The following is a 25,438-nucleotide window of genomic DNA, read 5'->3' on the forward strand; positions in this document are numbered from 1 at the left end:
ATTGAATTGAATGTAGAACCCCTGCCTCCTCATTGTGCTGCCTGTTTTATTGTTGTTGTTATGACCATTGTTTGACCCCACACATCAATGATCCAAGATCAAAGATGTTTGAAAGCAGTATGGTGAATGAGGTCTTATTGGCCTTGAGCTTCAAATGGAATAAAGAAATTGTGTTAATGTGTTTGAATGAAGCTGTAATTGGAAGTGTAACAGAATTGAATGACGTATCCACTTTATATTCTTTTCGTAACAATCAAACCAGACACGATAAATTTTGACCCCAGAGGACAACAGGTGTGATTATCAAATGATTCAAAAACAGCATCCTCACTAAATTTTGATATATACTACTCTGTGATAATTTAAATAGTCAAAATAATTCAATGTTTTATTTAAATTTCACTCAAAAATATGATATATACGTTTATGGAAATTAGGCCCTAAATTCCAAAATGAAGAGAAAATTTTGTTGTAATGCACTGGACCGAAGACTAAAGTTGTAACACAGAACTGATTGACAATTTATACCATATGTTTTACATAACAGTCAAATCAGAGGACAGAAGGAGTATGGGAGGACATTACGAGGGTTACATGCCACTCACTTTAATTTTCAGGTAATCCAAGTAAAAACAAAATTATTTTCAAAATAAAAGCACACATTTTCATGACATCACACATTTTTAAAGCACAGAGGAGGTGAATAAATCATCACATCTTTACAATCACAGTGCTCTTTGAAAAACTGCATGATGGTATTTCCTAGATCATATAGAAACAATAATTACTGTAGTTTATAAAAGGAAGCTTCTTACTGTTGAAGCAAACCCATATGATTACAAACACTGCAAATGCTAGCACCCAAAGGTGCTTTAAGTCTTAAAAACAAGTGAAGAAACTCCAATCTAAAATGTAAGGTTTCACGTGTCTTTGGCACTCTTATCAGAATAAAACATCCTGAGTATTCATGTCATTGAAAAGTGCTTCTGTTGGTCCTAATAAACAGTCTGTAGAAGTGGTCAGAAAACTGCAAACAAAGCAGTCAAAGACGAAGCTGTGCGACAAACTAATAAGAGGATCACTTCATGAAAAATCAGTCAGTGTCTCCCACCTGAGCCCCTCAAAATCAGCTGATTTTTATGTCCAATAACTTTCATATCTTTAATGAAACCATGCAAAATTTTATTATTATACTGTGAGTATTTTTTGAGTTACAGGCTCCCAAAGTACACAGGGTGGGTTAAGATTTGGATAATTTTGAGATGACGAGGAAGCCGCACTGAAGGCAGCTTCACAGCAGCTCGATGTTCCTGTCTGAAGCAGTCTCATCCCAAAGGAAACTGACAGAAACTGAACAGGAAAGGTGAAATAACCAGGATGAGAGTTTGAGGCTGTGGTTCCCTGCTTGAAAACGGAGGATCTTTAACTCTGAGTGGGAGGAGAGAGGAGTCCCCAGGCGAGGGAGGATTTTATCCATGAGTGATGGGACGGTGGAGGGTTAGGTGGGCTGACAGATTGGTGAGATGGACTTTGAACATGACTGTTGTGGTGAAGAAAGAGCTTAGCTGGAGGCAAAGCTTTCAGTTTTACCTTTAAAAACATTCTTCAGGACCCAAACTTGCGCATGTCAAAACAACTACAAAGAGCAAGACGTTGTTTCTCTCTTTTAACACAGAAGAAATCTGAGCTAGAAGATGATGCTGGTATCAAAATGTGGGAAAAAATAAGAACTTTCATGAAATATAATTTGTTTAGATCAGCCTCCCGTAAAACATGGTCATATGGTGCTTGAAAGTATACCCAAAATGCAGATATCTCCATTGAATTATAAGAAAACAGGTCAAACATCCAGTGATCATTCTTGTTCCTCTACATCAAAGATATTAAATTGTTGTTTCCTATTGAGCTATGATATAACCCATGACACCGATCCTGAAAAATGTGGATATATCCTGTATGTAGGTTAAAAAGGCTAAAAAATGCTGGGGAAAAAAATTAAGTGACTTAAAAAGTAGCCCAAAATTTTAACACATCCCTGTGTACTCTGATGGCCTGTAACCCAGAAAATATTCACAGCATGAAGATTCAAAGCTTCATTAAATGTATAAAAGTTATTTTACTTTAAAGAAAAATCACCTGATGGTGGTTTTTTCCCCCCAGATATGTATATTTTATGTGGAGTGACCCTCCTGTTGTGCAAAATATGCATTTTGTTCCAAACTGTACCTTGTTCAAGGTAAAATTAAAAGAAAAACCAAAATAACTTTAAAAAAAAGTGATATGTTTTGGTCTCACCTGAAGTGTCGTAAGTATCAAACAGGTGCAAAGAAACAAAATCACCCGGAAAATTTTAAACAAAACTCACATACAAACGATTAAAACTTTATCAACAAGAGTAAACGTGTTTCCTGATTATTAAAAGGCAGCACGTGTTCGAATATGTCATCTGCACCAAAACTAATCTTTTCTTAAAAGTAGTGATAACATTCTAACCCTTGAAATTTCACCTCCCAGCAAATTTAAAGGGTTAAAAATGTGCCTAACAGGAAATTTTAAATGCTCCATAAGCTGTAATATAGTTGCTGGAATTACCGTAAAAATAAGTCTATCAGCTCACCTCGTAAACAAGAAGAGCATATTGTAGCTCTGAAGTCATTATTGGTTCATGAAGTGTGAATACTGCATGAAGTCCCTTAATTTATACCTGAATTTACAGATTAAACCTCCAGACACATTCCTCTAAAATCGGAAAACTGTGTAAAACTAGCTAACCGTATATGTGTCTTTAAAGCCTGAGTAAAGGCTCTGCTGCTGATGCATATTTCTGCTTTAATGTGAGATGGACCTGTTCCTCTTCCTCTCAGCTTCAGCTCGCTCCTCCTCAGTGAGGGCCCATGGTTGGAGCTTGCCGCTGCCAAGAAACGTGTAAATGACGGCACCGCCCGCGTTGATCCCAGCGGCAACCCAGAAGACTTTTGCCCAGCCGGCCAGAGTGCGCTGCCAACCAGAGGAGAGGACGATGAATGTTAAACACTGTGAATCTGACAGTGAATTATTGCTGCTTTCAACTATTTTATGATGCCTTCTGTGTATTTTCCACCTTGAAGAAATAAAAATATGAAGATATGATTTTATTATCATTCCTATTTCTGTTGTTTTCACACGTACACTGCAGCCATTAACCTGAGAACTCAAACGTCCAGCAACATCAGCCCGACTTTAACCCTCCTAACATCCACCAGAGCACTAAAGCAGGATTATGGGCTTATCTCGATAACTTCATGATTAAACCTGGGTTTTTAGTCACACAGAGGTACATGATTTTTATGCTGTAGACCTGGAGCAGGTTATGTTTGAGACAAAAAGATCAACCAGTCCTTAGAAAACAGCTCTGTGTATTGGTTTTAAACTTCATAACAATTTAATTTTTTTATATTATATATGATAGATAAAAAGGGCAACTATTTGTAAATTTGGACTTTATATTAATTTGTAAGAAGTCTATGCTTTTGTATTTACTCACTGCTCTCAGAACGTTTACACCACCAGGTGTTAACAGTCTGAGAAAGAGCTGTGATACTGCTCGATATGTTACCTCACAGAGTCTGCATTTTTGCCAGCTTTCCCTGAACTTTATTAATACAGTATTGCACAGAGATTCATATTGTACTTTTAATACTTTGCTGATATGTCTGCATCCGTTTTAGTGATGCAAGTCTGTTTTACATGTTTAACTCCTTCATGTTCTGTAATAAAGTTTTATCCTTATTTGTAAAATTATCACTGTCCATGTTTGTGATTGGTCAGATGCCGCCAACGTCAACCCTTTAATGTGAATTTTTTCATAGCTAGGTTGATAAACCCTGGGTTTAGCGAGATGATAACCACCTTTGTTTATCCTGATTGCCATAGTTAGGATAAATGAATCCAGATAGCATAAATAAGTCCTCCGTATAGTGACCTCGCTTTGTAGTTCAGGGCACAGGTCAAAACAGGTTAGGGTTGGGTTTTATTTTTTTTACTTTGGCATATCAGCTTCTGCTATGAAAGGTTTCCTCACGTTAGGAAGACACAAAATAGCTTAACCCTACTTAAGAAGACTTTGTGCTCTGGTGAGATGATGAATTTAGCCTTTATACTCACATCTTCAGTAAAGTATCCCGTTACGATCGGCGCCACGACCCCCGGGATAGTCCCGAAGGTGTTGGTGATTCCCAGCAGGAATCCTGCATACCTGCAGGAGCAGGAAACAAAGTACCTGTTTGTCACAGTTTCATTTATCCAAGTCTTCATTAGATCTGTGGACTCCGATTATCAATGTATAGTTCACTTAAGTGATTTGCAGCTTTTATGTGTTTCACGTTTTCGGGGTTTAAACTGTTAAGCAGTAAAAACTTAATCAGCTGTTTGGACGACGACACCCACCGAGGAGCGATGTCTATCTGGTTGATGAAGACTCCGGCGGCACTGAACCCTCCCGTTGTCATTGACAGTGTGAGGAAGGTGACGATGAGGATGTGGTCGCAGCCGGCGTAAACCACAGCCACGAGGAAAACCGAGGGCAGAAACAGACCTGCGGAGAGAAGAGACGGCCGTTGGAACAGGAAAAAAATAAAACAGCACCGGGTCAGTTTCTCTCTATATGGGAGAATCTGATCTACTCATGTCCAAATTCTGAGTGAAGTGTTGGTTTTACTGGGAGGAAATTCACTTCAGTGCATGGGCCACATTCATCCCAGACCAGTAAAACCACAGCATACACACACGCATTAAAAAACAAGTACATTATAATCACAGTCACCTGGAGTCCTGCAGGCCTCATACTATCGCTTCACAACAACAAATGCAAACTAAACCACACGGGGGCAGCGTTGCTTCATTAAGTCACTCAAACTTTAATCTGCATTTGTTTGTGTTGAACAGCAACTGTTCCTGTGTCACATGTAAAAACTGCAGACGAAGCTTTGATGAACACAGTTTTTCATCTCGGGGAGGGACCCAGAGACGAATCACATAAAATGATCTCTGTAGTAAAATATTTGTCGAAGTGTTGCAAATGAGCCGAGTTTAGTTTGTGCCGTGTTTCTCATTCTTTCTGGATGTTTGTAATTCCAATGCCTTGGCTTAAAGTGGGATTTTGCTGGCAGAGGAACACTAAGATCCAGCAAACTTATTAGTCTCAAAATAACTCCCAAATCAGCTGACTGCTGCTGCTGACTCTAAGGCTTTCTGCTCTTTGTGAATTCAGCTGCATCCTACATTCTAGGAGGATTTCATGAGTCATCATAGCAGGAATCCAGCATGAAGACAGAGGACAACCTTTTGTGACAGTGTTTTCATATCAAGGTTAAACCAGCAGCGCAGGAATCCTGACTCCTTTCTAACCAGGCGGGGCCAGAAAATTCACACAATTCTTTACAAGTGGATGTAACACTCTCTTAAAAGTCAAGACTTTAACCTGAGAGACTAACTTCCTGCTTTACCTTCTGAGTATGCAAACACCTATATGTATGTAAGCCTGCACACAGATGAAATGAGCACTCAAGTTTTATTTACCTACAAACGTGAAGATTTTGCGAACGACAGTGACGCTGAACACTCGCCGCTCGATGAGGGCGTCCGCCATGACTCCAGACAGCCACGCCATCAACCAGCTGCCCAGGTACGGCAGAGAGGACAGGAAGCCGTTCTGATACAGACACACAGACAGATGTTCAGACTTTGTCCCAACACAAAAATACAGAAATATAAACACTGACATCAGGAAAGTGTAGAGCTGATGCTGTAGTTTCAGATTTTGGGACTTTCACTTGATTTCCTCTCTGACATCTCCACATTTTTGGATAAAGCTACACGTTTACTATCCAACAGTGTTTCAATTCTTCTATTTTTTACTTTTTTTTTTTACAATTAAGAGAAAAAAGAAGCAGAGGTCAAAGATAGAACAAAGTCCTTGTAATCTATCATAACATTAAAACTGAAATTTCACATCCAAGTTTTACTTGGGTGAGTCTCATGTGTCTCTACTCTGATCTCAAACATCTGAAGCGCTTCGGTAAACATGAAACAAGTGAAGGGAAATCTCACCGACTGCAGGTCGAAATGCAGGATGACGTCCATGTAGGTGGGCAGGGATGTGAGCAGGGTGTAGTAGGCCCAGTTCGAGCACATCTGGGTGACGATGATGGCCCACAGTTGGACAGACAGCGCCATGTGCAGCAAAGGCAAGGACCAGCCATGACCTGTACCCTGAAGCATCGGTTCAGGTTAGAGAAAAATCATAACAATGTACTGAAATAATACAATTTAAGAACTTTGCAGTAGAATCTGACTGATATAGGGTTTTTCAGACCGATACTGATGCAGATATTTGACGATTTAAAAGCCAGTATGTCAGCCAATACTTTTTCATTTCAGACATATGAAACACAAACAGATTTACCCGAAGTTTGAGCAGAAGTTTATTTACTTGTTTACGCTCAGGTTGGATCAGCTGGCTGCATTTATGATGTTCCCATTGTTGCAAATGGGTGTCTTCTGGTGGACAAACCATGCAACATCAACATTCATAACATGCCTGAAGAGTGTTTCTGCTTACTTTTTCAATTTTCATTTATCATCTGCCAAAATAACTAATGCTGGATTCTACTCTGCAGCAATAAAAACATAATCATAGACAGAACATCTGTAGGGTTAAGAAGGATGTTCTGTTTTAAGTTATTATAGGTAAAAAAAAACTAGTGACATACTGGTGACAGATAGTGGTCCCCCTCAGCCTCCTAGTAGATAGACTTATGTCATCAATTTCAAAATCCTAGGTGACTTCCTTCTAGAATTATCACACTCAGACGATTTTCAGAAAACCTGACCTCTGACCTCAAACCTTGAGGTCTACATTCTTAGCAGATACACCCGTGGAGACTTGGGTGTCCACGTCACCTGTCCGTGGACAATGATGACCATACGCCATGAGCCTTTTATGGCTGAGGGGTAAAAAACCAAACCGCCCCCTCAAAAACTGTACAAAACAGCATAAAAATATGCAGAAAATGTCTTTGATTTCAATCTTTATTAGTTTAATCTATATTTATTAGTTTGGTCAAACTGAGCTGAGAGGGATTTATTTTTCACCAACACCTGAATGTCTATGTGACGGTTTGTCTGCAGTTGTTTGTACTTTAAAACCAAATCTGAACTTGTTAAGCCCTTAAAACCAAGTTTACCACAATACTTGTCCATCAGTGCGATTCCCCCTCCCCCTCCTCCGAAACCTTTTCAAACAATAAAATCTAAACTGAAACGAAACCTATTGAAGAAGATCAAACTATAATATATTTGGATCGAAAATATATTTGGATGTAAAACCAACTGAGACAAAAGGTCAGCTGCAGGGAAGAGAAAGTAAGAAAAGGCAGAGCAGTAAGAGAAATGGAAACAGGAAGTCAGATAAAGGAAGTGATGAGTCACTCTTCACTGCAGGTAGAAAAGAATACACAACATAGGAGCAGGTGAGGGACAATTTTGAACAGCAACGGAAAGCAATGTCATTTGTATATACACTACCACAAAAAACATTTGCAAATGTTTTCAAATCTCTTTTTGGGGTTAAAAAAAAAAAACTGCTGTTGGTATTTACTAAAGATGCCCAGTTAATCTAACAACTAAAAGGCAGGACTGAGGTCATGTGTTGCCTGTGAATCTGCAGGAGTTTCCTTATACGGGGTCACAGAGCAGTGCTTCTCAAAGCAAGGACCCTATATAGAGCACAAAATAATAAAAAAGCAGATGAGGACCAACAAAACAAACAAAAACAACAGTCGCATGGAGTCTGAAACTTTATGTATAAAATAGATTTACACAAATAGCTCCAGATAAATATAAGGAGTATAAAAGATACGAAGGATTTGCTTGGTCAGATTATAACAGGGTTCCCTGACAGAGACACACACGAGGATCAATGTAAATAAATATCTGTTAATGTTTCACTCGTACCTGTGGTCCCACGGTTTTAATGATGTAATCTCGCTCCTCTTTGCTGATTCGGCGATGGTTGCGAGGGTCATCTGACACAAAGATAAACCAAAAGACTGCCCAGAGGCAACCAGCACCGCCTGGAAGAGGAGGTGAATGATTGAAAGAATCAGCAGATTTGGCAGTGAAAGCAAAGAGCTAAACAGTGATTGTCTTCAAGGCCAAGTCAGAGGAAAAGTAATGTTACTGTTGTCATAAACCAAAGAGGAATAAGCTAAAATGTAAAATTGTGTGTACCAAAGATAGACTGGCATCACTGTACATTAAAACAAGACTTCTGTGTAGCCTCAATAATACACAAATTGCTCTAAACAGTTTTTTGTTGTTCAGATGTAGTAAAAAAATGGCTTGTGGTGGCACCAGTGTGTGTTCCCCTCACCACAGATGTAGAAGACAGTGGGCCAGCCCAGCATCTGGCAGATGTAGCCAGTGAGCGGCAGGGCCACAAAGGCGCCAAAGCTGCCCCCAGATGCCGACATGGCTATCAGGCGAGAGCGCTCCAGAGGAGGAGCCCACCTAGCCCATATCGCCATCATAGCCGGGTACGTCACACCCTAGAGATGCACACAGAGACAATGTAAAGAAAATAATCTGACCACTGTTATAGAAGCTTTTTACGTTGGCAACTACAAGCACCTGGAGTCATTCTTGATGTAGGTGTAAAAAGGTTAAACCAAAAAGTGTACCAATGGTTTTTCTTCTCATTACATTTTTGGCAGTCATTCACAGCTGATCACGCTGGCAGAGCGAGGCCTGTATCACCGATAGGAGCAGACACAGGACTCCTCATACCACAACTTATTAAACCCCTCATTTGGATTTTTATTCTCTGAGATCTTGAGTTTTCCTATTATTTTCTTACCTTTCAAAGATTTTTGTTCAAGTAATAATTTATTTATTTAATCAATCCATCTTAGTATAAATACGGTTACCACAGATGGGTGTTCAGAGCTTAAACGAACCTGTCAAAGAAATAAAGAAAAACATGTCTGGTCTCCCCCCTGTCGTACCTCTCCGAAGCCCTCCAGAGCTCGCAGTGCAAACAGCCAGTACGACCCCCATTTGGCAGCGAGAGGGGTGAGCAGAGTGAGGGCAGCCGTGCCCAGCACACCCAAACCCAGGAAAAACTTCCCCCCGTAGTGACCGGCCAGGTAGCCGCCCGGGATCTGCGTGCACAGGTAGCCGAAGAAGAAAGCCCCGAGCAGCCAGCCCTGAGTCTCAGAGTCCCAGTTGTAGTGAGGGACCTGGGGAAAGAGGTCACAGAGAGGAGGCGTCACAGAAAATAAAGCGCGAGGAGAGATCTTGATGGCGGCTCTTTCAATGCTCTTGCGGCGTTACCCCGGCAGGCTGCTGGAAATTATTGCTAGTGTTCTCGCGTCCTGATGGTGGTGGACAGGCGTTGGTGACGGAGTGGTTTCCGTCTGGATCTGGGTCGGTGCTGTTCACCATGGCTACCATGGCGACGCTGAGGTTGACACGGAGACCGTAGACCACAGTGAAGCCGAGGAACATCAGGAAGGCGAGGTTGAAGCGGGCCGAGCAGCACCGAGGAGGAACTGATCACACACAGAGAAATAGTGTATTTTTTTAAAGAGGCTTAAATTTGGCAGATCGCCTCTTTTAGGTAATTTTCCCACGCACGTTTGAGCCACTTCAAATACAGGCACTACTTTCAGATACCGCCCTAGAAGAGCTGCTTCCATACTCACACCACAATGTGAAAGCATGATGTTGCTTCCAGTCATCAGTACTAGTACCCTGGAGTTTCTGTTTTTTGATCATTCACTGGAGAAAAAAACATAACAAAAAAATCCACAAAGAGCATTTTGGGTAAACTTTGAAGGCTTTGTAAATAAGCTGAATAGATAAATAATTTTCTTGACCTTATAACAAACATTTCTCTTTAAACATTGCAGATTTTTCCCGTAACAAGCCAAAAAACCTGGCCTCTAAGCATCACCAAGATCGTTTATATCTTTACAGCGGCATGTGATTCCATGTCTGCTGCCTCATTGAGGTCTTATATGACAGGTGATCTTTAATGCTGATGTGTGCACTGAAGAACTGAAAACCATCGCTACAAAACAACAAAAGTAACAGCTTCACTTTTGTAGTCATGTTCAAAATTAGATCCAAACACTTCAGTGATACCAAAAGCTCAACCTGCTGCATGTTCAGCTTATTTTTTCAAAGCAGATTCAATATTTCTGGTAAAGATTAACATGTAAAAAAATGTTTTCCTCACTTTCATCACTCCCGATGAGAGGTTCGGTGTCCTCACTCTCATCGGAAGCGGCTGAGTTGATGGAGCAGCCATCGGGTGGCGGCATGGCAGGCGGCTGGATCCAGGAAAATATTCAGTCTGTGTCGATGTCAGTGAACCATGGTGCCCGGGACGTCTGCAAAGGCAAGATCAACTTATTAAACCACAACAAAGAGGATGTGGGACAAACACATGACAAATGCCATGGCGTGCTGACAGGCAGCAGGTTTGGACACTGTAACATGCTGACCCACACACGCTCGCACACACACACACAAACACACACAGAGTGGCTCTTCCACTTCCAAAATACTTCCACATGTCTGAACTCATTAAGTTACTGATGCCCGAATTGGCTCTGATGGAGATGATGATGCTGACGATGAAGCTCAGAGAGCGTTCACACTAACACAGCAGTTATTGTTGCTGTTATTTCAGCTGCTCTTTGTTATAAATTTAAGCTTTTTGGGAACTGAGAACACAACCCACAACCTCAGGCTGACACACATCTGTTTTCACAGGTACAAACGTGGTTTTAAACAGGTTTTGTGTGACCAAAGATCAGATTAAGAGTTAGAAAATACAGACATATTAAGAGAGACAATTAATAATTAATATCAATTATCTTTAATTGATATTAGTTGGATGTAATGGAGGGAGTTATTCTAATGTAATATAATATATCATTTTATATTTGTTCCTTAATTATTTTCAAATTGTTCATAAGTTTTTTAAAAAATTTTAAATATCTATTTAATTTTATATTTATGTTAAATTTTATTTGTTTATTTTTTTCCAAATTCATTTTTCTTATTGTATTTCATTTTTTTCCTAAATCTTCCGATTGTGCTTATACACCCTTTTAAATGTTGTTTTTATTTCTTTATAATTGTATTTAATTTCTCTGTAGCTTCCTCTTTTACAAAACAAATATTATTAAATTATCAGCTGGTCCATCATCGGTGACGCACTTTGAATTGAACCACAAATAAAGTTTGATTGATTTCATTAAATCGTGGTTACCAAAGTCAGTGTATGTCTGAAAATTAACACAACAGCTATTAGCCAAAACATTAAAAACACCAATAGGTTGAAGTGATAGATCGACAGTTTTTAAATACAATAATATTCTGCTGGGAAATACAGATGCAGAGGTTTCTTTGACATTGCAATATTGTTCCAAACACCGTGTTGGACGGGAGAGGAAAATTCGTAATTCAACGCTGCAAAAACTGCTGAAGAACTTTAACGATGCCAATCTAATCAAGAATCCTTCAAATGCGCTGGAAAAATCCGGACCCATGGATAAATATAATAATTTTAATAATAATCAATGTTCAGTCTGTCTGAAATAAACATGAAATAAACATGAAATAAATGTGGATCATCGTGGATAATACAACACAGAAAAGCTGCAAAATGAGACTATAAAGATTAGATCTAAAGCAGAATGGAAAACACTGACAGTTGACTTTGTGGTAAGGTAAATCTATTTGCTGGTGTATGTTTGTTATGAGAGAAGATGACCTGAAGTGACTTTTAGTTCCTGCTTAGTTCCTGCATTTCGATCCTGCTCCTTACAGCAAGTTTTTAAAAGGCTCTGCAGAAAAGATGACGTTTTTATAAAACCGTCATCTCTTTCGAAGTCATTTTGTTTCTGTCTGTTAAGTTTAAAGACATAATGAAGAGGTAAAATATAAAATCGGGACAAATGATGAAAACGTTTCAAAATAAGAGGAAAACTGCAGAAGATTGTGGAGCTGTGCCAATTAGCCGATCAACAGATGAAGCATTTGCTTTTCTTTCTTTTGACCAACACACAGATTTAGCTGTTTTCCTTCTCACTGTTTTTGTTACAAATAAAAGTTTATCTCTATCAGTGAAACTCCAAAACAATTCCTGTTACTTCCTCACATCCTCTTTCTGGGGAACGGCTTCCTAAATATCATGACTTTAATTATTTATGTGACACATCATAGTAAATCTTAATTTACTTGAATTTTAGACTGTTGGAGTTTTGGTGGGGGATTTCTTAAAACTTTTAATATCCAGAGTAGAAGAGTGAAAGTCTGGTAGACTGCAATAAGAGCCATTTATTATGAGTTTAGTTAATCATCTCTGCATCTCAGTAGAGTCAAGTTCATATATTTTGTGACTCTGATGCTCATCCAGCAGCCTTTAGACACATGAGACTGAACTTTAAATGTGTTTAAACATCCACACGACCCAATCGAAACCCTGTAGTTAAGCTAACTACAGAGTTTTATAAGACAAAGAGGTCAAGATGTTCTCACATAAGAAGTGAAACTTGGTGTCATGACAGTGGCCTCTCTTATCTCATCAATGAACGCTTGTAATCACTGTGAATAAGCCTTTGAACCACAGCTGCTGTCTGGCACACTTGGCTGAGATGATTAGGAGTTCACCTGGTCAGTCAGTCTGTGTGTTTTAGTCCCAAACTGTGACTCAGATGAACATGTCCTAGATTTCAAAGCTTCAAAGACGCTGGACTGGACTTTAACAGAGTATAAGTTTGTGAGAGGTTTTCCATCAGTGGTTACTTTCTCCAGGTTGTTTTTTTGATTATCCACTTTTTGGGTAAAAAAAAAGGGAGACATCGCCATTAATTTGTCCTTAACTTGAGGTCATCCCCTCAGTGTTTTGAAAATAGATCTACAGTTTATGGTGCAAAAAGGTACAGTGAAAAAATAAAAAGTATTTATTGTTGCCTACAGTTTTGGTTCTGATGTCATGGTCATTTGACTTCGAGCATCCTGTTCCCATTTTTTGTGAACGTCCTGGTGAAATGTCATTACTTTTTGGGTTCTATTTCAGTTTTATTTTAGTCTCTCACATTGTTTCCACTGTCTCTACATCCAGTGTGAGTCTGCTCATCTCTCTGCTTTGTTTCTGCCTTTCAGTTGTTTCCTGTTTTACTTTGATAGTGTCAGGTTTTCTCTTCTGTTTTGCTCTGGCGTTTGCTGTCATGTGTGCTGTGATTTCCTCGTCCTCCTGTGTTTCCCCAGCACCTTGTGGGTGTTTTTGGATTAATCTTTGCCCCCCCTGTTTTCCACTTCCACTTTGCATCCAGCTACAGCCTGACATGTTTCTTTAATAACAATAATTTATGCAAATAATCAGTCATTAAATCTGCAAAGAGTTTAATATTTTTTAAATGTAAGAAGTTTTTTCCTCTTTGATTTACTTTAAATTTGCCATGTCACTCTGAGAAGTATGCGAACTTGAATAGCCAGCTGTGTGGAAAAACACCTGAGACTCTCACTGAGTAATGACACTTAAAGTCTGTACTTTTTTATAGGCTCACCTTTTTGTTGTAATGCACCGTGAACTTTCCAGATTTGTATTTTCAAACTTATGGTTACCACACACACAGAAAAAGAACTAAAACAAAATAAAAAAATAACCCTGAGAGAAAGTGAGCCCAATCAGGATAAGAATATTAGAAAATATCCACAATTAATATGACCTTTAAACAGGTACTTTAATCTGATTATTATCAGTTATCCTCAGATGGCTCCCACAATGTGTATTCTGTTAATCCATTTAAGAGTTATGTATGACAAAACTTAGATTATTGCCTTTACCATGTGATTCGTGCACTCCGAGTGAGCGTGTGTGCAAATGTGTATGTGTGAGAGTCTATCATGATCCTCAGAGCACATGTCACCTCTTCAGGAATAGTAAACATATTATTACACTGACTTTTTCTGCTGCTTAGTTTGGAGGGAACTGGGTTTGAAAAGGTAAAGACGGATAACCAGATCTCAAATGTTCATATGCATAACTTTATGTAAATCCACACAGCTTCGAGGTTTGGCAGATTATATTCCACCAGCTTCCCATCCATAACTGGAAGTTTAAGTTTGTTTTTATGTTATTGTGTGATGGACTGTGTAGTCCAACGTGATGCTGAATAAGTCTTATTATCAGCACTGGTAGAGAAAGATAAAACCTCTTAAAGCATTTACATAAACTTTTGGGGACCGCCTACTACAGAACTTGTTGTCGTTTTTGAAGGAAACTGTTTCCAGGGCCTACTCCGTGGATCGGCTTCCTCCGAGGCGTGGACGTCTATCAGCAGAGAATGTACCTTCACCTATCAGCAGAGAATGTCCCTTAGTCTGTAACACAGTCAAATATATTCTCAAGTAATATTCAAGCATGCCATTCAGCGTGTTAGTACGAGCAGCTCGGGAGCAGCTTGGGAGAACAAGAAAACAGAGACTGCTTTAGATTGTCTTCCCAAAGTGACTCAACTTTATTCACAAGTACAACAGTTTATATAGAGGGTAAAATTCATGAGACAGCAGATTTATCAGTTTAAACCAGTACAGACCAAGATAAGGGAGCGTCTTCCTGCCCTTGGGTGAAGAAGCATCCTTTGTGTAGTTTATTAGTTCAGCTACAATTGTGATTATTTCAGCGACATATTTTCAAGGCACAAAACGAAGAGTTCTTTCATTAGTGAAATCTGAAACAAACCATTTGGCCTTCAACAGGCGTCTAAAAGATTAAGAAACTAATGTAGCTGAGGGAGTGATCTCTGTGGTATTTCAACCTTGTACCAGCCTGTGATTCTCACACATCAATTCTTGGGTCAAAGAGAAAAATAACTAAAACAAAAGGGCCTTATTGAATGACAGAGTTTTCCTGCATAATGTCACTATAAAACAATATCCAGTAAATGCTACCATGGTACTAAAATACCTAACAGTTTTAACGAGTTTTTTTTAAATTTTATTTATATATAACTCAATATAAATCCAACTAAATAATATTTAGAAACAGCATCTGTTCATCCTTCAGTAGATGTAACATGAATATCATTAAATATTTTAGGAAACGGAGCTAAATCAACTCATCTTTCCCACACTGAGACACACCACAGCATGGTGTAATATGTCTAAATAACGTAACTGTAACTCTATATCAACATTCAGACACATTAAATAAGTGTTAATATACTTAAACGTTTCCAATTAAAGCTAGAACTAGCTGTTAAATGCCCTAGCCAGGAAATGTTTGTTAACAGCTCAGCTACAATGTGTCACTGATTAACCGGATATCGATCAAAAGCAGCTTACCTTGTTATATCAGCTTACCTTGTTATTATAAACTCTTATTCCATAGGGTTTATTGGAGGTAGAAGCACAGGAGGCTTAACACTTGACACTTGTCATCTTGAAGCCGGCGAAACAATAGAAACTCCTTTCCGTGCTGATGTTTTTACACCCAAGTCATGTGAGCCCCGGGAAGGGGCCGATCGATGGATAAACCACGCCTAGTTTTAGACTATCCAATGACTGCAGCTCATATGTTTTATAAATCGGACGTTGCGCTGGTAGCGCGCTTCCGTGAAGGCTTGCGTTCGCCTTTCTGTGTTGCCAGATAGGGGTGGCAGCAGCGAGGCCAAGCCATTTAAATATAGAAACTAAATTACACACAAAAAAGCAGAGAAGTTGCACGTATTTATTTGTTAGTTTAATTTGACTTTTTCTTCCTGAGGGTGACAATATCTCTCAAGAGCACCGTGAATATGCCAGTGTAGAAACCCGGGAAAAAAGACTTCGACAGTGAATTATGACATTTTTACGATACCTTCGGTATCAGAGCAATCCATTACTCGATTTTAGAGCACCCAGTAGTACATGGCAAACAGGAGCTCCTAACACAAAATTCGGCTTGCTTTATTTCCCAATTATAATGGGTTGTTGCTTAACTGACGAAAAATCATAATATGGTAGGTAGGTTCTGCATGCCCGTGACGCAAATCTGGCAACACAGCTTCATCGTCTCGTTTCGATGTCTGAGGCGTTTCAGTTGTTTACTCGCAAACGGAACAACTTACGTTTCTTTATTGTTTAAATGTATCTTATTTTGACAGCTACTCTGTAGTCTTTCTTCTCCTTTTACAAGCTGATTGTTTATCGGAAGAACTTCATTTCCGCATGATTTGATGTGTTGTTATGGCAACAGAGTCACCTCCTGCGTAGCATTCAAACAGCTGCAGCTAGTCCCGAGTTATTTTCCGTTTCGCACATTGTAGACGACCCGGAGTTACACGGCTATTATTGAAGTCATGGCTCAATATAGAGTAAGTATTTTTGGCCTTACTTTCTATAGCTGTTATGTTTTACGTGGTACATTTAAAGTTTGTAAAACTAGCTAGCTAGCGTCATAACAACGTGACCCCTGCTCGCCAACACGGTGGAAGGCAGTGAAGGCACCATGGGCTGAAAACAGTTTTTATAGCGCTCTTTATGTTGGTGTATGAATGGGCTCCCAACTTGTGTGTCATCCAACTATTTGTCTTTTTCAGGCCTCTGAGTCGAAGCGGGAGCAATTTAGAAGGTACCTCGAAAAATCTGGAGTCCTCGACACCTTAACAAGCGGTAAATGGAGACCCCCCCCCCCCGTTCAGCCTGGTGACATTAACGATAATGCATTCTGTGAAACAGTCTTTTAATTTGTTTTTACTGATATCCGTGCTCCCCCTCTTTCTTGCAGTTTTAGTTGCTCTTTATGAGGAGCCTGAGAAACCTAACAATGCACTGGAGTATCCTTTTCTCATTTTTGCAGCCTTACTACAACCTCAGGTGGCAACAATTAGTTTCTGATGTGGCTCTATCTTCAAAGCAAAAAAGATATGTCACACTTGTATGTTTCAGATCTACTGGGTTTTAATATTGGAAATGCAGGTTTTAAATTATTATTTCATTTATTGAGGGGAAAAAGTTATCCAGAATTACCAGGCCTTATGTGGAAAAAGTGATTCCCCCTAAACCTAATAACTGGTTTTGCCACCAGCAAGAACTGCAACTCTTTGGTATAACTAGTAACAAGTCTTTCACATCACTATGGAGGAATTTTGGCTCGCTCTTCTTTGCAAAACTGGTTTACTTCAGCCACACTTTATTTTTTTATTGTTATGTTTATTGTTTATTAGCTCGATTAGCCAGTTTAAGTCCAAACTTTGACTAGATAAAGCCTTCCAAAACTTTCATTATTATTTGAGTCATTAGGAAGTGGACGGTCAGGTTATTTTTGTCCAATATTTGTTTGATCATGTGGAATATTTAAATGCAGCAAATATGTAAAAATAAGATCTGGAAGTTGGCAATACTTTTTCACAAAATTTCACTCAATATAAACAGGTTTAGAGCTTAAACCACTGCATTTAAAATAAAATAGTTTATTATTTTTTATTTATGGTATTATCAGTCTTAAAATGTTACGATTGCAGTCAAATCGATTATTTAAATGCACCGTTGTCCCCTGAAACCTTCAGATGGGCAATGAGGTGACTCCTGGTCCATTTAGAGATGAATGGCAGCCTTTAAGACTTTGAGTTTTAATTCACAATAAAAATCTTAACATCTCCAATTCTTCAGCTATGTAGAAAGGGGAAATCAACTGCATCAAAATTCATCAATATGTTGATGTTCTGTGCATCTCGGTATACTGCAAGGATGTAGGCTAGACCAAATAATCACTCGGCAGTTTTATTGTGGAAAAGCCAGTTTCTTTTTATGGCAGCAGATTTAAAATCTAAGGGTTTTTTTGTAATCTGTTCATGGGGTTTGATTTATTCTGTGTTCTTCACATGTTTAAATACTGCAGGATACTTGCAGTGGGTGAGTCTGTCACAGGCCAACAGTTCTTAAGCTAAGGAGTCATTCTCCTGCACCAGTCTCTCCAACCTACAAACTGGATCATCATTCTCCTGAATTAACATGCAGAACCGAGTTGGACCTTGTTCTGCTCTAATAAAATTAGATAGTATTGATGGGTAAAATGTCCATGCACTCGTTAACCTTAACCATGGCAACAGTTTCATAAAGCTTCATCTCGGGGCAGCTGGTCCAGAGCCAGCAGACACAGAGGCTCTTCGTACGGAGCTGGCTGACCTACAACAGAAGTGCAGCGAGCTCATGGAGGAGAACAAAGAGCTGAGGAGCAGGGTGAGCGTTTACAGATAATCACATGTCTATATTTGGTCTGGATTCTGTGACCTTTAACCTTCTCGTTTTCCTCCTCATCTTCCAGCTGATGCAGTATGAACCATCGCCTGATGGGGAAGCAGCAGAGTAGAGGTTTTCTTTGCTTTTGTGGAGGAATAAAAAGAAAAATGTTACTAAAGCCTTGTTTGTATGTAAATGTTTATTAAACAATGGATGTACAGTGAATGCAAAATCACTGTTATTTTTTTTTTTTTTTTTTTTTTTTTTTTTTGTATAACAAGAAGCTTTCTAAATTAAAAATGACATTTCAGCATCAGCCTTTCTCTGTCCTGAAGGTCCTTGATTTTGCTGATGGAAATTCTTCATTTGTTATTAAAGCTTCATCATGGATGAATTCAGATGCTGCGACTGACTGAAGTGTCTGGCTACAAAGGATCCTGCAGGAAGTAGTTACCAGAACATGTGTGCACTCTGGTTATTTCTTAGGTACATATACTTGCTAATAACAGGCCTAAAGTGTGGCAAGAAAATCACACTGTGATCTACACCACCACTCCCAGTCTGAACCATGACTTGAGGCATGTTGGATCCATCCTTTTCTGTTTTTCTACACCAAATTCTAACCCTACCATCCAAATGGCATTGCAGTAATTTTTACTTATCAGACCAGGCAGGTTTGTTCCCGTATTCAGTTGTCTGATTTTGGTGAGTAAGTGTGAACTGTACCTTCAGTTTCCTGCTCTTCGTGGACAGGAGCGGCACGCGATGTAGTCTTCTGCTGCTGTAGCACATTTGCTTCAAGCTTTGGTGCGTTCAGAGATGCTCTTTGTTGTAATGATTTGTTATTTCAATTACTGTTGTCATTTAATCTCAGGGAAGTCTGGCTGCTCCCAGTCAACAAATATTACCCAGAGAACAGCTGCTCATTGGGTATTTTCTGTTTTTCAGACCATTCTCTGTAAATCCTACAGATTTACTCACTTGTTGGCAGGAATTGGCTCACTTGTGTGGCAACAGTCATGGAAACATCATTGTGGCTTATATGCATGTTATTTTCTAACCACTCATGTTTTGCTGCAAGTGAAATTTACTGCTGGAAAAGTCTTGAAGATATTTCATGTCAAACGTAACAAAGAAAACAGATGACTCAAGTTGACTCCTTTGTTGCATAAAAATGATTGAAATCATAATTATGATGCAGAGGTGCAAAATCAGTCTCCACCAGCCAGTGGGCCCGCTCAGTCTCACCCCTGACAAGTTAAAAGGCAAACTAAAATCCCCCCTTGTCAAAAGAAAAGAAAGAAATCTATAAAAGGCATTATGTTAATGAGGTAAATGATCCTAGTCAGTACTGTTATTTAAGTCGAGGTCAAAAGAGAGAAAACAACACTTGCTATGAACTCTCAGACAGTATAAAACATAGGCGCAGGTTCGAGGTCTGAAAAGTGAAGCCAATGCAGAAACGCTTTAAACCTGCATTCTTACTAATGTCCACCAGGGGGTGATTCCTGTGATTTCAAAAACAACCTGGGTCTCAAAGAAGTCAATGGGGAAGCACCCCTCTGCCCTGAGCTCTGCAAACACTTTCTCAAATAGTTTATGGGTTAAGTCACTCCGTTTGGGTCATATTATTAAAACATTAAGTCAAAAAACAGGAAGTAAATGGATATTCTAAGGAAGAAGGATTATCCAGGAAATGCTCATTGGCTTACCACTTGATAGCTTGTTAGCCACTGAGGATGCTACAGTTCCCTGCCCATCTTTTATACTGTCTGTGAATTACCTGCAAGCCTTTATTTTAATTGTAAATATGAAAAAATGAAAGGTTAATAAAGCATTTGAGCAGATGTGTTTAGCGCACAGTGCACCACACAAACATAAAAGTCGGCATTTTCTTAAGCTGGTTTCTGAGACAAGGACCCATTCTTATCTGTGATAGCTAAGTTTAGCAATAATTCAGTGCTAGGTGCATGTTTCAGTTAAACAGTTCAGCGTGTGTGACCCTTCAGCCTTCATTTGACCATTAAAACATTTCAGAATAACTCATAAATCGACTTATCATCAAACATCATGAGGCCCCACTCAGTCATGTCAGCTGCTAACATAGCTTTATAGCTTGATTGTTTGAGGGTTGAAGCTCATTCTGATAGCCTGAAACTGACCTGGAAATCTGAGAAAACAAGGCTGTGCATCCTAGTATGAATCCCTCTAAAAGGAAGAGTAGATGTTAGACTGCTTGTTTGTCATATGCTCTTTCTAAGACTGGAGAATGCCTGGCACAAGCATAATCTCTGCAGGCTTTTTGTGATTGTCTTTTAAAGAAGTCTAAACTGTGAAAAAGGTGCAGTAATCGTGTTTTAATGGCTTCTTCTAAGCAGTCCTCATATCTGTAAATCAGTCGGGGCTCGTCTGCTGCTGGCGCTGCTGGCAGCTGACACTCGCCGGTTTGGTGGGGAGGTGGCGGGACTATTGCTCTCCCGGCTGTGTCGAGATATAGAGCTCAGCTCCCCTGCAGAGTCCGGGCTCTGGGGTCTGCTCTGTCTCTTAATGTCTGACTTGGAGAGGATCCTTGCTCTGGGGCCGCCGCCGCTTCGTAGCTTCATGCTGTTGTTCCCGTTGTAGGAGTCTCCGCTGTCTGAGCCATTTCCCTCCACGACTGTGGAGCAGTTCCACGGTGGGGTGATCCTTCGTGTCTTCCTCGTGAAGCCTGACAGCGCTGTGCTGCAGGAGGCATCTGAAACAGGCAGGGTGGGGTACTCAGATCTTGCACGCTCCAGGTCCTCGTGATGTGGTGGGGATTGATCTTCTCGTTGCTCCTGTTTGTCTGAAGGAGGGGACCGCGTCTCACTGCTGGTATTGTTGGAGTTGTTGTTGTGCTCCGTGGGACTCGGGACTCCTTCCTTGCCCTCCTTTTGACTGTCCGGCTTTCCACCAGGGTCCCCTTGAATTGGGACGAAGGCGGAGGAGGCGTTGAGGAGAGGGTAGTTGGGTCCGTTGCCCTGTTTCTCCAGCAGTAACGTGTACCCGCTTGGTGCTGTGGGAATCGTACTCTTGCGTCCCACAGTCGTTCCCATGCAAACCTGATGCATCACTGAGTCCTTTTTCGACTTGCTGACATAATAATCGTCCAGGTCATCCTTCAGGTGTGGGTAGTAGTCCAGAATGCCCTTCTTAATCCTCTTGAAGCCAAGGTGCATGATCTCCAGCAGACTGAGGAAGAGAGAGATGCAGGCGATAGCTTGCATGAACATCATGAAAACAGTTTTCTCTGTTGGTCTCGAGACGAAGCAGTCCACCACGTTAGGACACGGCTCCCTCTCGCACTTGTAAATGGTGCTCAGGCGGTTTCCATACAGGATGTATTGAACCGTCATAAAGCTGACCTCCACCACTGAGCGCGTAACAATGTGGGCCACGTAGGTGCACAGCAGAGAGCCCCTCAGTGGTGCTTTGTTGAGCTTCCCCTGCTCCAGCTGCCTCATCTCCTTTTCAATCCTCTTCTTCACCTCTGTCAGCTCTGCATCCACCGCCTCCAGCTCCCGCCGGAGAGCCACTTTCTTGCAGTGGCGTTCCTTCTCCAGAGCCCGCAGCTGGTAGATGGCATGACCCATGTACACCAGGGAGGGCGAGGACACAAATATCACCTGGAGCACCCAGTAGCGGATGAGGGAAATAGGGAAGGCCTGGTCATAGCATACATTCCGGCACCCCGGCTGCTCGGTGTTGCAGATGAAGTCGGACTGCTCGTCATTCCAAACGTCTTCTGCGGCGACGCCCAGGACCAGCATTCGGAATATGAACAGGATGGTCAGCCAGATCTTGCCAACCATGGTGGAGTGGATATGCACCTCCTCCAAGATCCCACCAAGGAAGTTCCAGTCTCCCATTTTCTACTTTAGCAGCTCTGTAACAAAAAAAGAGAGAAAAACTCATTTATATACTAGGAGTTCAGTGTTTCTTCTAACCACTTGCACTGTGCACCTGTGATCTCACCTTCTCTCTGTCAGAATGAGAACCTTTCAACCTTCCTGAAGGACATTCAAAGCTCTTCTTTGGATCTTGGCTGCTTTTTTTATGTACTCCATAAACATGATCCCACACTGCTTCAGTAATGTTCCACTGTCTAGGGATGCTTTTACTGCATTGGCAGTGAAACAAAAAAGGAAGCCAATCAGATTCATCCCAGATGGTGTTGCATGATAGATCAAAATGTGAAGGTACTTTTTAGCAGATCCTTAACAACACCAGCTGAAATTAAGCCCCATGCATTGACAGCCCCCACCGTATTTTACAGATGCCAGTAGATCTTCACTGTTGTAGCTCTCTGTTGATAAGTGACAAAGATAAACTTTGAAAGCTCTTCAGAAAGTCTGGAGAATTACTGCCCAAGACCACTTTAAAATAATTGCAATAAGTCTGGCTACTTGTCATTTAAGGTGGGTAGTAAGCCACAGTTAAAACGAGACACACACCACATATGTGTCCGCCTCCTGCAGCTTAGGAGGTAGATGGAGGTCAAATATCCTTCGGCAAGATACTGAACCCCAAGTAAATATCAGAGTCTGTATGTGTGCGAACATGCTTGGATTAATAGCTGAATGAATGAATGAGTGAAGGGCATGTTGTATAAAGCTCCGGTACTCAGGTATAGTAGGAAAGCGCTGTATAAGAACCAATGGTAAATGGATGGATTCTTATATAGTGCTTTTCTACTCTCCCGGAGTACTCAAAGCACTCTGTACAACATGCCACATTCACCCATTCTCACAAGCACTCCCTCTAAACTGAGTGCTTTATAACTACATTCACACACATTCACACTCCGACGGATGCATCAGAGAGCAATTTGGGGTTAGTATCTTGCCCAAGGATACTTGACATGCAGATTGGAGGAGCCAGGGACTACTACTAATCGAACCACTAACTTTCCGATCAGTAGGTGACCTGCTTTACCTCCTGAGCTGCAGCTAATCCGTTAACAAGTTTGAAGATTGCCCTCACATGCAACAGGATGCAGTGTTACAATCCTGAAAAGTACAAGTCCATGTAGCCCATTGGAAACAGAAGCTGATGTTTGCTTTTCACGTGTGGTGAAATCACAGATGCACATGTGCCAGTGGTCAGAACAGGATTTTCATAGAACAAAAGGAGAAAACTGTGAAGGGGAACGCGGGTGTATTTAAAGGTTTTGCATGTTTTTATGGATAGAGACGAAGACTACTGACTAAGACTAACAGAACAGCACAGTGTAATTTAGAAGGTATAAAAATTCATTCACATCAGTTAGATCTTTATTTCAGTGTGAACCTGAACATTTGTCTGCTGCTTTTCATTTTGAGCATGAAAATAAGTCACTTTCTTTAAGGTTAGAAAAATTTCACTTATCATCTTTTTAATGTGTGATGTATTTACATTTTTTTTGTGTAGTTGTTAATTAGCGAACAAGTTTAAAAAAAAGGATGCAAAGGAGCATATACCAGGTAATATCTGAGAATAACCTAATCCCAGAGAAGAGCTTCAATTGCTTATTTTTTTAAATATTCAAAATTTACACGGCAAAGCTAGTTTTCAAAATGAGCTGAAACATAAGAAAAATGGCTTTAAAATGCTTGTTACATGCTGATACAGCAGTAATTATTTTATAGTGTGATTTAAGAAAAAATACAACACTGTTAGGTTACATTTCACTGCTGATGCTTTTAAATGTAATCATCATTCCTGCAGAATAAAAGCCCCAGCTTACTGAGTTACAACTAAACCACAGCCCAGCAGACACCATTTGAGACAGGAGTCTATTCACCACTATTTTGTGTCATCATTATAAAAACTTCCAGATAAATGAGTAAAACCAGACACAACCGATCATTTTAAATACAAATCAATAACTTAGCATTAACTCACCTTTTATCTTCCATATAAAAATGTAACCATAAAAGCCTTTTTGATGTAACGCTGCCGATTTCTGACCTATGAAAGCATTTTTTCTTTATTTTTCATCTCTTATCAAAGGTAAAATCTTCCCACTGGTAGACATATAACTCCCTGCTGTTGGTCATGAACTGGGCAAAAACAAATGAGGCGAGCTGGCACTAACTCTTCTCGACTTATAGAGTGTGAAACACCATCAATCAATTCCGTGGCAATGGTCTGCTGCCATTTACCTCGCAGCAGTATGAATGGACGACCTGCCAGTTCCTGCGAGTCATCAGGGGTGAAATGTGCTCCAAAATATTTGGTTGTCTGTCGCCTATTTCTGGTTGAACCCAGAGGATCCTGGACTGGTTTGATCCTCTAAATTTAGATGAAAGCAGCACAGAACTGGGTGAACTGGGCTGGGCCTTGGTGGGAATATGGGTTCTGAGACGGCGCTCTCATTTTCTAAACAGTAGGATATTTTTGGATCTTACCCGAGGACAAAACAAACAAACAAACAAACGAATTGAAGACCGGTACTCCCAAAACTAGAGATATTAATTTTACAGAACCTCAATTCTACTTTATTCCAACAACAGATGTCACAATAGACAATAGAGAGCTTTACTACATGCGCCTCCATGTTTGTTTTTTCAGGCTAATTGTTTTCATGAATATTTGTTTGACTATTTACCAGAATATGTTTTTAAAATTGCACAAATTAATGAGGAATTCAAAGAAAAAGCCTATTTTTTTCTTAATGCACCTTCATAGATGCATATCTATTCATTTTGTTTTCCTCCATGAAGGAACTTTGTAATTTGCAGAGTTTTTCTTGCATAATGGATTTCATCTGCTCCCTTTATGGGACCCCACAGTCCCTGCCTCCCTCTCACCCTATCCCTAGTATCGTCCTCTGTCACTCCAACCCTCCTCCACCACACTCATGAATCTTCTCCTCCTCCTCACAACAGGTCTTGCTGCCATCTGGCAAGTCTTGCTTCTACTGACTGCTCATACCTCCAACTCTCCAGGTTCTCTAACACCTCTGAAGATCACAACGTCGTCTGCGAACAGACTCCTGCCTGACCTCATCTGTCAACCTGCCAATCATAAACTGTCTATGGTGCTTATCTATCAATCAACCAGAAAAAAAGATTTATTTGATTTATGTAGAGTAAAATGTACAACCAGTGTTTGTCTGGTTTATCTTTGTTTCCTATTTCTGCTACAACAAGCAAATAATTCT

The 25,438-nt window shown here is 40.2% G+C and overlaps 3 protein-coding genes across 4 annotated transcripts; 1 reads left to right on the forward strand and 2 right to left on the reverse strand.

The window, feature by feature from the left end:
* Nucleotides 1-585: 585 nt before the first annotated feature.
* si:ch1073-513e17.1 (sialin) lies at nucleotides 586-15,590 on the reverse strand. 2 transcript variants are annotated; one of them, XM_004569275.3, is made up of 11 exons: nucleotides 15,418-15,590; nucleotides 10,277-10,430; nucleotides 9,370-9,587; nucleotides 9,042-9,275; nucleotides 8,411-8,585; nucleotides 7,993-8,111; nucleotides 6,088-6,249; nucleotides 5,557-5,689; nucleotides 4,426-4,573; nucleotides 4,144-4,234; nucleotides 586-2,997 (listed from the first exon to the last, which is right to left on the reverse strand). In XM_004569275.3, exons 2-11 carry the CDS (start codon nucleotides 10,359-10,361, stop codon nucleotides 2,830-2,832), a joined length of 1,533 nt encoding a protein of 510 aa, XP_004569332.2. In that variant the 5' UTR covers nucleotides 10,362-10,430; nucleotides 15,418-15,590; the 3' UTR covers nucleotides 586-2,829. The 2 variants fall into 2 exon arrangements, with proteins under 2 accessions (XP_004569332.2, XP_004569335.4); XM_004569278.4 differs by lacking the exon at nucleotides 15,418-15,590 and adding an exon at nucleotides 9,741-9,816 and having other exon boundaries at nucleotides 10,277-10,421.
* A 77-nt stretch (nucleotides 15,591-15,667) lies between these two features.
* On the forward strand, nucleotides 15,668-18,454 carry mycbp (MYC binding protein). The gene is made up of 5 exons (XM_004569274.3): nucleotides 15,668-16,409; nucleotides 16,635-16,707; nucleotides 16,823-16,871; nucleotides 18,147-18,276; nucleotides 18,362-18,454. Exons 1-5 carry the CDS (start codon nucleotides 16,395-16,397, stop codon nucleotides 18,404-18,406), a joined length of 312 nt encoding a protein of 103 aa, XP_004569331.1. The 5' UTR covers nucleotides 15,668-16,394; the 3' UTR covers nucleotides 18,407-18,454.
* A 133-nt stretch (nucleotides 18,455-18,587) lies between these two features.
* gja9b (gap junction protein alpha 9b) lies at nucleotides 18,588-24,352 on the reverse strand. The gene is made up of 2 exons (XM_004569271.3): nucleotides 24,178-24,352; nucleotides 18,588-22,180 (listed from the first exon to the last, which is right to left on the reverse strand). Exon 2 carries the CDS (start codon nucleotides 22,161-22,163, stop codon nucleotides 20,658-20,660), a length of 1,506 nt encoding a protein of 501 aa, XP_004569328.3. The 5' UTR covers nucleotides 22,164-22,180; nucleotides 24,178-24,352; the 3' UTR covers nucleotides 18,588-20,657.
* Nucleotides 24,353-25,438: the final 1,086 nt, after the last annotated feature.

This window comes from Maylandia zebra, linkage group LG22 (assembly GCF_041146795.1).
Source record: "Maylandia zebra isolate NMK-2024a linkage group LG22, Mzebra_GT3a, whole genome shotgun sequence".
NCBI classification, from domain to species: domain Eukaryota; kingdom Metazoa; phylum Chordata; class Actinopteri; order Cichliformes; family Cichlidae; genus Maylandia; species Maylandia zebra.